The sequence below is a fragment of the Melospiza georgiana genome, chromosome 12, assembly GCF_028018845.1.
Source record: "Melospiza georgiana isolate bMelGeo1 chromosome 12, bMelGeo1.pri, whole genome shotgun sequence".
Lineage (NCBI taxonomy): Eukaryota > Metazoa > Chordata > Aves > Passeriformes > Passerellidae > Melospiza > Melospiza georgiana.
Window position 1 is genome coordinate 13,714,742 of NC_080441.1, and position 13,570 is coordinate 13,728,311.

The window sequence follows — 13,570 nt, forward strand, 5'->3', positions numbered from 1 at the left end:
ATTGGATGAGAGCACTTGGATCAGCACTTGCATAGGATCAGAGCACTTGCCCCATCCAGACAAAAAACCCCAAGTCATTTGCAGAGTAGAAACCAGGAAAACCTATGTTGATGTTGATGTGAACATTGTTCACATCCCACTTTATGGATCAGCAAGAAAAGGAGAGCATCAATCTTAGCACTCTCAAAATTTAAATGGGCATAGTATCCAGACATAAGGCAGAACAAAAGGCCTAGCCAGTGAATGAATTTTAGTAGGTTAATCAAAAGCAAATTTAAAAGCTGAGGTATAGTTATGTTCTCTGTTGTGTTGAATGGATGTGGTGCCACAGATTCTTTAGTCCTACATTTAGAAATCAGCTCTCTTTTATGGAAGCATCATGCCATGGAAGATTGGCTGTGGAAAATGCTGGGCTTTCCTACACATGGCTGGATTTTACAGTATGTGGTTGGGCTATATATGGAAAAATGTGCCCACAGTCTGCATTCAATGGACAAGAGAATTATTATGGCCACTATAGAGTAGAAAGAAAGAAGTTAAAGAGGAAGGGAAGAGGATGACAAGGAAAGTTGAATGAATTTCTTTCTTTCCCCAGAGTGCCAGGCTCTTATTTCAGCAGCTGTCTGCCACTCAGAGCCTCTCTTGGCTCGCTTGCCAGCATAAAAACTGTCAGCAATAGCCCAACTGACTTCACACAGAAAAAGGTGAATAAAAAAATGACTGGTATGCTGAGAACTATTTTTGAAGGGATTCTATAGGGCAGAAACAGGCAAGTTGATTCAACTCAGCCAGAGAGAGAAAACTGAGGAGATGGGGTGCTATGCATTTTCAAAGGTTTAAAAACAAACTGTAGCTTTTGCCTACCCATTTTATTCCATATATCTCATATTATTTTACAAGGAGACAGTATCTTTTCCCTGTACAAGGTAATCTTCATGGTCTGTTTTTAACTCCAAAGACAGAAAACAAAACAAAATCTGACATGTCTACACCACATTCTTAGATCAGAAAAACATATGCCGAGGAAAAAAAGCTGCACACTGTTACTGCATTTGGATGAAGCTATCAAGGCTTTGAAAAACAATTATACTTAGCATTTCTCATCAGTAAATCCCACTAGACTAAGGCAGAAAGTATCACCCTCCTTATTTAATGATGCAGAAATTAAAGCATGGGGACACAGGTATGCCTTGTGCAAGGTCACTGGTAGAACTGAAAAGAGAACATTATTTTCAGTTCCCAGCACATGAGCTTTTAACAAGGGCCACTGCTTCAATACCTACAAAACAAAATAAAACAAAACAAAAAACAGATAACATAAAGAAAGTCCTTGGTAGCTCAATTTTAGGCTTTCACTATGAAATATCCATTAGGACTCTACTGTTAGGAATTATCCCCAAGCATTATTTGGAGAGTAAAAAGAAGCCATGGCAAACTTAAACCACCATCAAACAAATTTGTAAACATTGCATTACGGAAAGGAAGACCACATCAATAAATATAAGAATTATCTACTCAGCTCTGGTAAGTAGCTTATGAGTTGGATGTGATGGTAAATATGGTTACAGAAAATACAGGCTACAAACCATACCACTAATTAAGGAGTGAACTGCAGCATGAAGCATTTTCCCCACTTCCATTATCTCTTCACATAAGCCATGCTTATATCTGAATGACAGTAAATCTGCTCTAACTTTAAGGCTGGGATTTCTCAGCTCTCCAAGGGAGCCTGTCCAGTTCCCTCAGCCCTCAGGAAAGCAGCCTGTGAACCATTTCCCTTTAGATGTTCCACAGAAAAGTAGGTATTTTTGTAAGCTCTTTGAGTCATAAACTCTGAACTCCTTAGTTTTCTGGTAGTCTCCTGTTGACATCTTGACAGTTAAGACAACTATAATCTACCTTTTTTTCCCTCATTCCCCCACCTCCACTATCTTACACAAAAAGCACAAAAAAAAACCCCTACACAACACTGTTGTTAGAATTCCTTTTGATTCCCTAGTAATCATAATAAATCCCTCTGAAACCTTCAGGAAAAAACCCCAGAATTTTGAAAGGCTTTTCCCAACCTCTAACTCCCTCTCTTTATTATAAGCTGAATGTTATAAGGTTTTACACAGATACTTATTAGCATGTATGTGTTTTAAATTGGAATTCATCTGAATAAAATCGGCAGCTTAGCAGAACACAGCAGATGTGATGGGAGCGGTAAGGCTTTGGGTAAAGCTTTGCTCAATTGAGTGGATCACTGAGCTTCTGAAACTTTTGACTTGTTCAAGTCTCAGCTGCCTGATACGTGAGGAACTTGGCTACTTGTGAATAAGATAAAGAAAAACCAAATATTTTGCTGATTCTATTTGACTTCCATAGAAAGAACACAGTCAGGAATAATTAAGAATTAAAATTTAGAAGAGATAGAATAAACCAAAGGTTCTAAGCAAAACCTCACCAGGAGTAAGAGATGTGATAGCCAAAAGGTTGCATCACTCAAACATTACTGAAAATCTCATCTTGAAGCATAAACTTGGAGTGTGCTGAGTTCAGATTTATGGGAATGAGTATTGAGTCTGGAAAACTCCCAAATGGCATTTTAAGTGATGGCAAGAAGGACATAGGCATTTTTCTCTCCCCTCTGCCACTCACAGCTGGGCAGCTCAATGGGATTGTTCTTATTTAGTGAGATTCCTGTCACTCTGCCAACCCCAGGGCATCCCACAGAAGGCACTCAGGTGTAAAACAAAGGTACTCTGCAGCTACACCTAAATTCCTCAGATTTGACTGCACCCTGGAATCTTTAAAAGCCTCTGTGACAGCTTTGCTTCCTCATCATGTTGTATGTTCTTCTGTTATTAGAAGAAAATTTATGTAGTCATTACATTTTCACAGTTCTCCAAAAAAATTTGTGTTCATTTCAGCTCTCTGGCTAAGATGCTGGCATGCATCAAATCTGTAACAAATCCCTGGGGAAAAGGACAAAACTTCATAGCATGGCAAAAAAATGCCTTAACTCCAACTCTCAGATGAGAGGCTTTCAGAACTAAAATCAAGATGTTCTAAAATAGACTCTGTCACATTATCAGCAATCTCAAGGGGATTTTTTTCCAGGCTTTTGTATGGAAATATGTCTTATCTCAAGAGGAGATAACTGCAACAGGTCTATATACATTAGCTGTGCTTTTTCCAATGCAGAGTTCATTTTTAAAAAGGCTGTTCTGCCTCCTTCTCTCAAGACAACTGGTGATTAACAGTTCTGGCTGTGGAGAGCAATGCACAAGCAGGGCAAGAAGACACAACCTGTGTTTTCAAGACACAAATCTACACTTGCTCTGTCACCACAAAGAATTCTGACATTATTATATTGCATAACTTTGTAATGCTGATGTAATTTGTTATACTGCTAATATGTATTTACAGTACCTTGACTGCTTCCTTCTTAAGATCAGCCACAATGTTTTGTAAGTAGCTACATTCACTGATCTGAAAAGTTTGCTGAGATCTTAGTTTACAAAGGACTTCAGAATTTAAAAGTCTATGGCATTAAATGCACCAATGGTTAATTAATTTCATTTTAAAGGCCAGAAATAAGAACCATTCAGAAATACTGCAAATAGCTCTGCCCCTCCAAACTTCGCCTTGTTTACTTTCACAAAGTAATGCAGAAGCAGTGCTAATATAGGTGGGTGCACACAGGGTAACAGCCAGGGATGAGAACAAATCCTGAACCCTTCAGTCTCTCCTCAAGGATAATGGAGGTGCATCTGGCCTCTGATTTCATCCCTCCAAATGGTTAACAGCATGTATCAGGATCTGCTGCTGTATTCACAGCGGGGTCCTCTGTGTTTACGATCTCAGGAAGAAAGCCACTTTTATGATGTCCTGTTTTTCAAACTTCACTCATACTCTTGAGCCTATTTGGTCTTGAGAATGACTGCATCTCTGACTGCCACTCCAACATTTCTTTCATTCAAAACGATCTATTCATCTGTATTCATAAACATGTCAATCTACTGGTTCAAAAAATCCAACCAATCCTTCAAGAACAAAAGAACAACAACAAAAACCTTCTCCTTAATCCACCTCCCTCATTAGCTAGGATTAAAAACCTTAGTCAAAATGATTGGCCTTGTGCCCAGAAAAGCTATGAGATCAATAATCCAAACAGACTTAATGATCCTCTTAGAAAAGAATAACTTTTGTACTTCTTTGGAACGCTTAGAAAAAGTGATGGGAAATGCACAAGAAGTGTCACATCATCTGCATAAGTTAATTTATGTTATTTTGAAGTTCTACAGTTAGGGGAGGTCTTTGGGAAATAGTTTTTTTTTTTTCTTCTTCTCTGTTAAATGACGTTTATTGTCTGCAAAAACAGTAATATGAAAAATCACAAACTGTATCAGTGATTAGCCTGTAAGAACCTAAGAAGCTTCATTAACATTTCCAGTATCTCATTTCACTCATGAGCAGTTTAAAATTATTGTATTCCTATACAAGCTCAGTATTCTATAAGACTTTTTATGGCAATTTAACTTGTTGGTATCCTTATTTTGACATTACTAATTACACCTTCAAACTTTTAATAAGTGCGACTTTTATTTTACAAATTCAAGTGGTGGTGGGAAGAAAAAAAAAAAAAAAAAAGAAACAAACTAATCCCTACTGTATAGCACAAGGTGGTATAAAAAGTCAGTGCATTTGACCAAAGCAGTGTTTAAACTCCACAGGGAATGCTTTTCTCATGGACAGGAAAAAAATGTCTTGGAGTAGAGAAGGGCAGATACTCAGCAGAGCATGGATGTTGTATGTGGGTGTGCTAGCTGCAGTCAGCCCAGCCTGACCATTTTCCATGTGGGAATTAGCTGTTATCAGCACTCATTATCTATCCTCTCTACACTTCCTGGAAGAAAGCAGGCATTTCTGTAGCCCATTTCACACCTTGCATTGTGAGCAGGAATAAATCCCCTTTGAATGGCCTGGTATCTTTGCTATTTACTCTAGAGACACCACACGACCAGTTTGAGTTTAAAATTTTAGTAGCTAATTTTGGCAAGATTAACTCATGCTGAAGAGAGCTCACCAAAATGACAGCAAAAAGTGATGTAATGGCAATGGTCTCAGCAAGCTCATCCATTTGCTCTTGCTTAGACACAGGTTATGGCACCTGTCCCAGGCTGGCACACGGGGAATCCTGCGTGGAAACTGAAACCCTCTGTGATTTTAGGCTTCTCTTCTCTGTTCAGTGAGGGGTAGAGGGAACAGCTAAGCAGACTTTCCTCCAGCACAGCTCCCAGGAAAAACACTGTGATGTGACCAGGTGTCTCATTTGACTCAGCAATGGCAGGGCAGGAGGTGAGGACTGAGCTCAGGGGGAGCAGGGACAGCAGCTCCCTTCAGAGCTGGGACAGGTCCTGCAGAGCTTGCTTGGGAAGGAATGGACAGCCTATAGGGACTGATAGAGGCAAGAGGAAAGACTGAGGCATGATGAGGGCTTTGGAAGCAGATAATAGAGGTGGGGTAGGAGCTGATAATGCTGGAGCCCAAAAAGGTGAAATCTGAGGGAAGACAGAGACTGCAGAAAGGAGGAGCACCACTGGGCATGCAGAGTGGCTCTGCAGCAGGCTTGAGGACACAAAGAACACTTTTTCCAAAAAGTGACATTTTTTTTGTCACTGGGGAGAAAAAGGGAAATAAACTTTATCTAATAAAGATAAACTTTAGATAAACTTTATCTAATACTTACCCAGAAACATCCCCCCCCCCCCAAAAAAAAAAGAAAAAAGTATTCATGCTTTGGAAGTGTAGAACTCCTCATTTTCACTAAATATAATTGCACAGTTTGAACAGTGCTTCAGTCTGCACTGTTACTGTTTCTGTAAAGGTCATTAAGTTCACTTTCACAACAGAAAACTTATGAAGAAAGAAAGAAAACTATTTGCACCCCATTTTCCCGAGGGAATAAAAACAACTTTGCTAACCTGGTTACATAATTTTCACAGTTCAACTTTTGAAACTGTGAAAGAAATTTTTTTTCAGACTCATTATCAAGCCACGACTCAGGCAAGCAGCTCTCCCCTAACAAGCAGCAGCTTCCAGGGCAGCACAGCTGAAGAAATGTGGAGACCTTCTATCCAGCAGCTGCCGACACACTTTCCCTGTTAAACAAATCTCTTTAAGTGTAACTGAAAAAAATCTTCTCTTTCACCTAGACACTCTATGAAAAGAATTGTCTAAAAGATGTCAGCTGAAGGGTATAAAAACAAACCTAAAAGATCTACAGCAATAATAATTTTTTAGCTGGTACTGGTGATGCAAAATAAAATCTAGTCATTAAATAAATTCCACTAGGAAACCTAAGGAAATGTAAAGCAACAGCAAGCTCTGTAAAGTATGGCTGTGCCACCAAAGCAAACATCAAAGTACTGAGACTAAAGAACTAAACCCAAACAATATAATGTTACTAAAACAATCAATTCCCTATCTTTGTTGTTTGCCAGCACTAGAACACTGAAAACACTTCTGTTGAAAAAATTAGCTTTTTTTTCTGAGGGAATAAACCTTTGTAATTGGTTCTTGCTCACTGGAGAATAATTAATAACAATATCCTAGCTGCTGCCAGATGTAACATGGTACTTGTTCTGCAGGCAATACTAAATTTGTACCTGGAAAGAGTTAATAACTTTAAAATAATACTTATACTTTTCTCAGTGTTTCAGTAATAAATGCTTTTAATTACCCAGGGGAAGGAGCCATAATAAGACAGTCAGTACTGGAAGCTTTCAAGCAAGTACCTTGCTCAAAGATGGACGTAATTCCAGTCAAATGTTCCAAGTTCAACTAAAGTGATACCATTTCACCTCCCTCTTGATGTGAGACCATTTTGAAGACTGATTCTTCAGTAGCTCATTGTAGCACTTCAATTTTAAACCTGATCTAATGGACAGCCATAGATGCTATGGATTCTAAACATAAAGAATTGACACGTTAGCATATTAATGTACCCAGATGTCACATAAATCATTAGAAGGCATTTTACTAAGTGACTCAGATATCTGGCAATACACATGCAAAGCCTCTTTAGCTCTTAAATATAAAGCAACTTCCTTTTGGCAAAGTCCTGATTAGAACAACATTGATTGTAGTTATTTATAGCTTAAATGCTATTGCTGACAATTTCTCCAAGTTGTAGATACTGTATTATTAACTATAGCAAAGCTCTAAAAATCAGTCAGCAGAGGCCACTTCAATCTCTGCATGATAATAAAGGATTATTATGTGCAGTAACCTATTTATGAAAAGGAAACAGTGTGCTTCTTTCAGACCCCATCAATTGCTTTAATAAGGAATTGAAAAGCCTGGCCTACTTTATATGCAGATCACCATCCCAGTTGCATAAGGATTTAGAACAGACAAAACAAAACTGTTTTTGTTGTAAATAAGGGCTGTTTGTTTAAATTGCACAATAATGTTTGCATCTAAAAATTATTTAGAAGCTAATAAGGTTTAATAAAGTTTGACTGTATACTTGTTAATAAAAATGGTTTCAATATTCTCCATGAAGGAAAAGCAAATTGAAGGTGATAACATAAAGCTTGAAGCAAAACAGGCCTGAGTTAATGGGAAAGGAGAAGACTCATTGCATTTGTTCACTGATGGGCTAAAGAAAACCAGTGCTGAGAATGGAATTAAGTTAACTTAAAACATTTTATAAAATTTAGGACAGTGAACTTAAAGGTGTTTTTCTCTAACAGATTAGAATTATTGCGGTATTACTTCAGCTTTAGAGACAAAAAGCACAGACAATGACAGAATTCAGACTACCAAAAGTTAGTGGGATGCACATACTGATTTCAGTTGGAGGACTCTGGAGTCCTGGGTTCAAATTTTACCTTTGGCATTGGTTCATTTGCCTGTATGTTAATAAATTTAATGAGGTGTGGGATGACCCCTGCTGGTGTCCCTGCTTATGAAAAAAATATGTATCTGGCAAGAAGAGGACATGTTAATTTCAGTCCAAAAAGTTACAAATATAAACTCTGTCCCAAAATGTATAAAAATACCTAATCCAATGCATAAAATATTATGAGTAATGTTCTGTTAAGTATGAAAATAATCTTAAGCCATTGAACATTACTGTGTTAGAGCTGCAATGCAATGTATTAAGAAGGACATTAATTGTTCAGTTCACTATGACATTGTGTTAAACATCTTTTATTAATGAGCTGTTATTCCCGGCTGAGGCATTTGATAACCTCTAGTCCATTGCTAAATCCTCTCAGTTGATTTCTGTGAGTCACTCTAAACAAACCTAGAGGGAAAAAACACCCCAATAATTTACATTTGAGTCTGTAAGGTCCTAGAACTAGAGTCATTTAAAGAAGGGCAGCTTTCCTATAAATCAAACCTTCTGATTTAATGCAGCTGACATATAGATCTATTTTACAGTTTTTTTTTAATTTCAAAAATACAACACATTAAAATAGGTTCAATTTATCAAAGCTAAGAGCAACAATTAAGTAATAATGTACTTAAAGTGCAAAGGCACTTTAACACAAAAAAGTGACGCCCAGTGGCTATAGTTGGTAATTGAAACAGCAGTACTGTATATTATTATTTACAAAAGAAAGTCATAGTCCAGGAAAAAAAGATCTTTGGAGATCTTCTACATAATACATTAAGTTTCCATTTTGAAATGAAAAGAAAAAAAAAACCAGAAATCCCAAAGACCCCTTCCTCATTTCCTTCAAAATCAAAAAAAATTATGCAAGATCTATTTCAGAAAGATACATTTGCATTTGCAATGACAGTTCCTAGAGAAGGGTCAAAAGGAGAGAGATATAGAAATAACTTAAAGGGAACGTTGTAAAAGCAACACCACATCCCTGCTATGCTGCAAGGGTTCCTTTTCTCTCTCATTCCTTCTCTAATTTTAAAAAAGTGGAAATGTTGGGAATGCGACAGATGACATCAGTACTGAGTTCAGACTCAAAGAAATATGATGCTGAGCTCATTTAAAAAAATTTCTTTTGTCTCCCACCTCCCCCCTCACAGCTGACTGATTGCAGTTTGTTTTTCCAGAACTTCGAGGTAGTCTGGTTCTGTTTGTAGCTTTCCTTGGAGTAAAGGATGCTCAGGTTTAGACTGTTCTGCAAAATATTTCCTGGGAGTTCCATATAAAACAGTTTTATTTATCCTGTCCTGGTTTTGGCGTCTGGATTCATATGAAGGGGCAAACTGCCTTTTGGGTAAGGTACAAAAGTTATAATGAACTAATCCTCCGGTGGGGAGTTCCTTGACCCTTTCTGCAATATTTTGATACAGGAGCTCTGGTTCCCTTGGTGAGGACTGCTTTTCCAGCAATTCAGCTGCACTGATGGTAAATGCAAGACTGGTGGGGTCTTCTTTTTTGTGGTCAAGACTGCTATAGCTAAACTCATGGAGATTCCTGTAATAGGCAACTGGATCCCCTTCCTTTTGCATGTAGATTGGGTTTTGGCACATCTGTCCAACAGGAGGGGGAATGTAGTTATAAACATGTCCTTCAGTTTTATCGTGGGTCTCAGTGTTGTAAGACCCATACTGGAGCTGAAATGAACTTATATCTACATTGTTGGCACTGGTGGGCATGCTCTGCACCCCCTTCCGGCGCTTAAGGACAAAGACAAACAGACCTGCCCCAAAACAAACTGACAGGATAAACACAACCAGCAAGCCTAAAATTAGGACAGACAGCGGAACTTCAGTGTGTAACTCTGGGTAGGAGCTGGGGGAGGCACCGACATGGGGGGTATCAGTGTTCTGGTTCATGGAGAGGAGAGAAGAATCTGACAAGTTGGGGTTCTCTGGGCAGATGGCTTCTTTGCTCAGGAATTTCAGATGCTCTCCAGAGTGCTTGGTGGGAGACTCGCAGATTACTTCATTGATAACTACAGGGGGATTCGACTGCTGGTTGTTCTGGTCAGTGACTTTCTCTATCCAGTTCCTCAGCCCCAGGATGTCACACGTGCAGTCCCAAGGGTTCTCTTGGAGGTCTATCTGAATCAGAGCCGAGAGCTGGTCCAAGACTCCTCTCACAGGCAGGTATGAGAAATGGTTGTTCCTAAGGTTGAGCCTGGTGAGGGAAGTGCCTCCAAAGACATTATCAGGCAAGGATCTGAGCAGGTTGTTATTGAGGAACAACAGATGAAGATTGCTCAGAGCATCAAATGTGCGTGGCAGGATCTCCTTGATGACATTGTACTCTAGGTAGAGATATTGCAGGCTGTGCAGCCCTTCAAACATGGATCGGTACAGAACCTCAAGGTAGTTGCCATTAAGGTAAAGTCTGCGTAAACTTGTGAGGTTTGTAAAGGCACCTTCTTGTATCACTGCAATTCTGTTATTTCCTAGATGCAGCAAATCCAGCGAGCTGTACTCTGTGAGATCGGTTCTATAAATGACTTGCAGATAGTTACTGGTTAGGTAAAGTTTCTTTGGACTGGTTGGCCTGGGGTGCAGATCAGAGATGTTACTTATCTTCTTCTCTTGGCAGTTAACATTTAGGCCATTGTCTGAGCTCTGGGACGTACAGATGCAGCCAGCTGGGCAGGTGATGGGCACAGGAGACTTTGTCTGGTAAACCATGATAGGTCCAAATATTTGCCTGTCTTTTGACACAGAGACACGGGGGGTGGGGCGGTTCCTAGTTTTGGGTGGCCGGCTGGCTTTTGGGGCCCTGGTGGGATTGATGGCAGAGTTGGCTGTGGGCGATAGCCTTGAGATGTGTGGGTCTGAGAGGACAGGGTGTTTTTCCCTCTGGTTTGAATCACTGGAGCTTTTCCTAGGGCAGAGATCTTGCCTGGTGAGCTGGGTCACATCTTTCCCATGAAGCCTGAAGGGGGTTTCACAGACTATCTCACCCACAAACACGGTGATGGTGTCTAGCCAGGCCTTGAGTGGCAGCAAGTCGCAGGTGCAGTTCCAAGGGTTTTCCTCCAGCTGGATTTCCATGATGCCTCCAATGTGCTCCAGCACACCAGCAAAAGGCATCATCTTCAGCCGGTTGCCCCGCAGGTCGAGGTGAGTGAGGAGCACAAAGCGGAAGACATTGCTGGGCAGGGACAGCAGGAGGTTGTCATTGAGGATCAGCACCTTGAGCTTGTTCAGCTTGCTGAATGCCCCCGCTTCAATGGCACTGATGTAATTGTAATCAGCCTGCAGGTACTCCAGACTCTCCAAGCCCAGGAAGGTGTCTTCCTTCAGCACTTCCAGCTTGTTGTTGTTGAGGTGCAGCCTCTTGAGGGTGCGGAGGCCGCTGAAGGCCCCCGTGCGGATCTCCTGCATGTCGTTGTTGCCCAGGTGCAGGGTCACGGCGTTGGAATAGTTGACGAACTCATTGGGAAACAGGCGGGTCAGTGCGTTCCCATTGAGAAACAGCTGGTAGATCTTGGATGGGGGCGGCAGGAGGAGGCTGACGGTTGTAAATCCCTTGTTTTCACAATTAATGTTCAGCACGTTCTCCTTCTCCTCGCAAGGGCAGCGGCTCTTGCTGCAAATGTCTTTGGCAGGTTTGCGACTCTCTGTCCACGAGATCCCAGCCACTGTTAACAAACTGAGCAACCAAGCACCCTTCAGCATCTTTATGCGCCGTCGATCCCCGCTTTGGTACCTACAGTCAAACCTTTTGAGACAGGTAAGGAGAGAAAGAAGAAATCCCCAGTGAACACTGCCGGGAGCAGGGGCTGCACGGGGAGAGCGAAAGCAGGTCGGAAGGCTGGGGGGGAAGGGGAGCTGCAAGGCAGCGACTTCCCAACTCCTCTGGAATCCCCCCCTCCTCCTCCCTTCTTTTCCTCTCGGAAAGCGCCAGCGGAGCCGCTGCGGGGGAAGCCCCGTCGGGGAGCTCCCCAAACCCGGGTCCCTAGCGCTGGGCTCTCCGCCCGATCCCCCGCCCGTCGCGGCCGCCGCCTCCGCCCCGGCGGCCGCCGGCAGCACGATCCCGATCCCGTCCCCGCTGCCCGTCCCACGGCCACGGCGCGCCCGGCTGCCCGGCTCCTGCCAGCATCTTAAACCGCGGAACACACGGACTGCCAGCGTCTTAACCCGGGGAACACACGGACTGCCAACATCTTAAACTGGGGTTCACACGGACTGCCAGCGTCTTAACCCGGGGCTCACACGGACTGCCAGCGTCTTAACCCGGGGAACACACGGACTGCCAGCGTCTTAACCCGGGGTTCACACGGACTGACAGCACACCCTCCCCGCCGCAGCGGCGCCCCCAGCCCGCGCTCCCCGCGCCGCCCCCGCGCCCGTACCTGCTCTCGGGGCGCCCGAGGGGGCAGTGGGGGCCGTGCCCGCCGCCGAGAGCCGCCGCGCCCCGGGAGCCAGGCACCCGGCGGCGAGCGGCATCGCCCGCTCACGCCTCAGCAGGAGCCCAGCGGGGCGCCGCCGTCCCGTCCCGTCCCGGCCGGGCCCGTCCCGGCCGCGGCTGTGCGGGAAGTTGGGCCGGGCGCGGGCCGAGAGCGGCGGCGCTGCGGGAGCGCGGGCAGTGCGCGGGGCGCGGCGGGCGCGGCGCTTTTGCCGGGTGCCCCGCGCGGAGCCGCGCTGACGTCAGCCGGGGGCGGGGGGGACACGTTTTTCCCAGCCCCCCTGTCCCAGCCGCCGTCCCCCCTTCCCTTGGCGGCTCTCGCAGCCGGCTCCGCTCCCGGCTCGGCCGCTCTTCGCGGGAGCGCTCTGACAGCACCTGCAGGACAGCGCGGGCACTCGGAGCCGGGAAGGGGAATAAGGTAACGAGCGGATTTACCTGGGTCCGGAGAATTCTTGGCCCCGAGTCCCTGAATCCGCGCCCTCAAAATAGAGAGCAAGTCAAGCGGCTCCTTTGGCAAAAGCCAGCCGGCACCGCGCAGCACGCACCGCACACTCACGCACACCGCACAGGGACACACGCACAGCCCGCACACATCCTCCGCACACGCCGCACAGACGCGCACATCGCACATCGCGCACATGCACAATCTGGCTCTCCGAGCAGCGGTGCTGCAAATCCTGATCTGGCATCAGCATCGATCCCCCGCTCCGGCTGGAGCAGCCAGCCCCCTTCCCAAACTGCCGTGCCGAGCTCTGCCCTGCACATTGGTGTTCTACACGTTCAGGGAAGTTCAACACCTCCCACCAAACCGGGCTGCCAGGCAGCGGCAGTCCCAAGCCTGAACCCCTGCACCCTCTGGAACGCAGCCTCGAGTACTGAGCAGCCAGATTTAACCACATCTAACACCATCATTCCCACTGGCTGGATTAGCCCCACTGCCCCATTAAAATGTTGTGGTGTAGCGTTTGGCTGCCTTTAAAAAGAGCAAGATGTTGGATCTGGGTTATTGTGACTTTGCTTAAGCTCCGTGCCCTGGGCACAGATCTATGTGATGGGAAAGGATGGCTGCTCTTGGTCTCTATCTAAAGGTAAAACTTTGGGTTCACACTGCGGGGAGGGGACAAAAAGGCACTCTACAGGGAATTTTTAAAGTGCTAGCAGGGCAAGGTGCATTATTGCCAGATTCTTATAGGGTATTATATGCACTTAGTCTCTAGAATGTAAAGGTTTGCT

The 13,570-nt window shown here is 43.9% G+C and overlaps 1 protein-coding gene and 1 long non-coding RNA gene across 14 annotated transcripts in view; one reads left to right on the top strand and one right to left on the bottom strand.

Annotated features, from left to right (window-relative positions):
- LOC131088715 (uncharacterized) overlaps window positions 1-13,570 on the top strand; it is a 96,552-nt gene that overhangs the window by 57,253 nt on the left and 25,729 nt on the right. For 9 of the 12 annotated variants that reach the window (XR_009115150.1, XR_009115149.1, XR_009115146.1 and 6 more), the window contains exon 1: window positions 12,620-12,755. The exons of 2 other annotated variants lie outside the window; for them this stretch is intronic. This is a non-coding gene — a long non-coding RNA (uncharacterized LOC131088715). Of the gene's footprint in view, window positions 1-11,586; window positions 11,663-12,619; window positions 12,756-13,570 lie in introns of those variants that run through there. One more of the 12 variants, XR_009115148.1, reaches the window with a different exon arrangement.
- SLITRK2 (SLIT and NTRK like family member 2) lies at window positions 7,005-13,031 on the bottom strand. 2 transcript variants are annotated; one of them, XM_058032962.1, is made up of 2 exons: window positions 12,773-13,031; window positions 7,005-11,650 (listed from the first exon to the last, which is right to left on the bottom strand). In XM_058032962.1, exon 2 carries the CDS (start codon window positions 11,605-11,607, stop codon window positions 9,037-9,039), a length of 2,571 nt encoding a protein of 856 aa, XP_057888945.1. In that variant the 5' UTR covers window positions 11,608-11,650; window positions 12,773-13,031; the 3' UTR covers window positions 7,005-9,036. The 2 variants fall into 2 exon arrangements, with proteins under 2 accessions (XP_057888945.1, XP_057888944.1); XM_058032961.1 differs by lacking the exon at window positions 12,773-13,031 and adding an exon at window positions 12,285-12,365.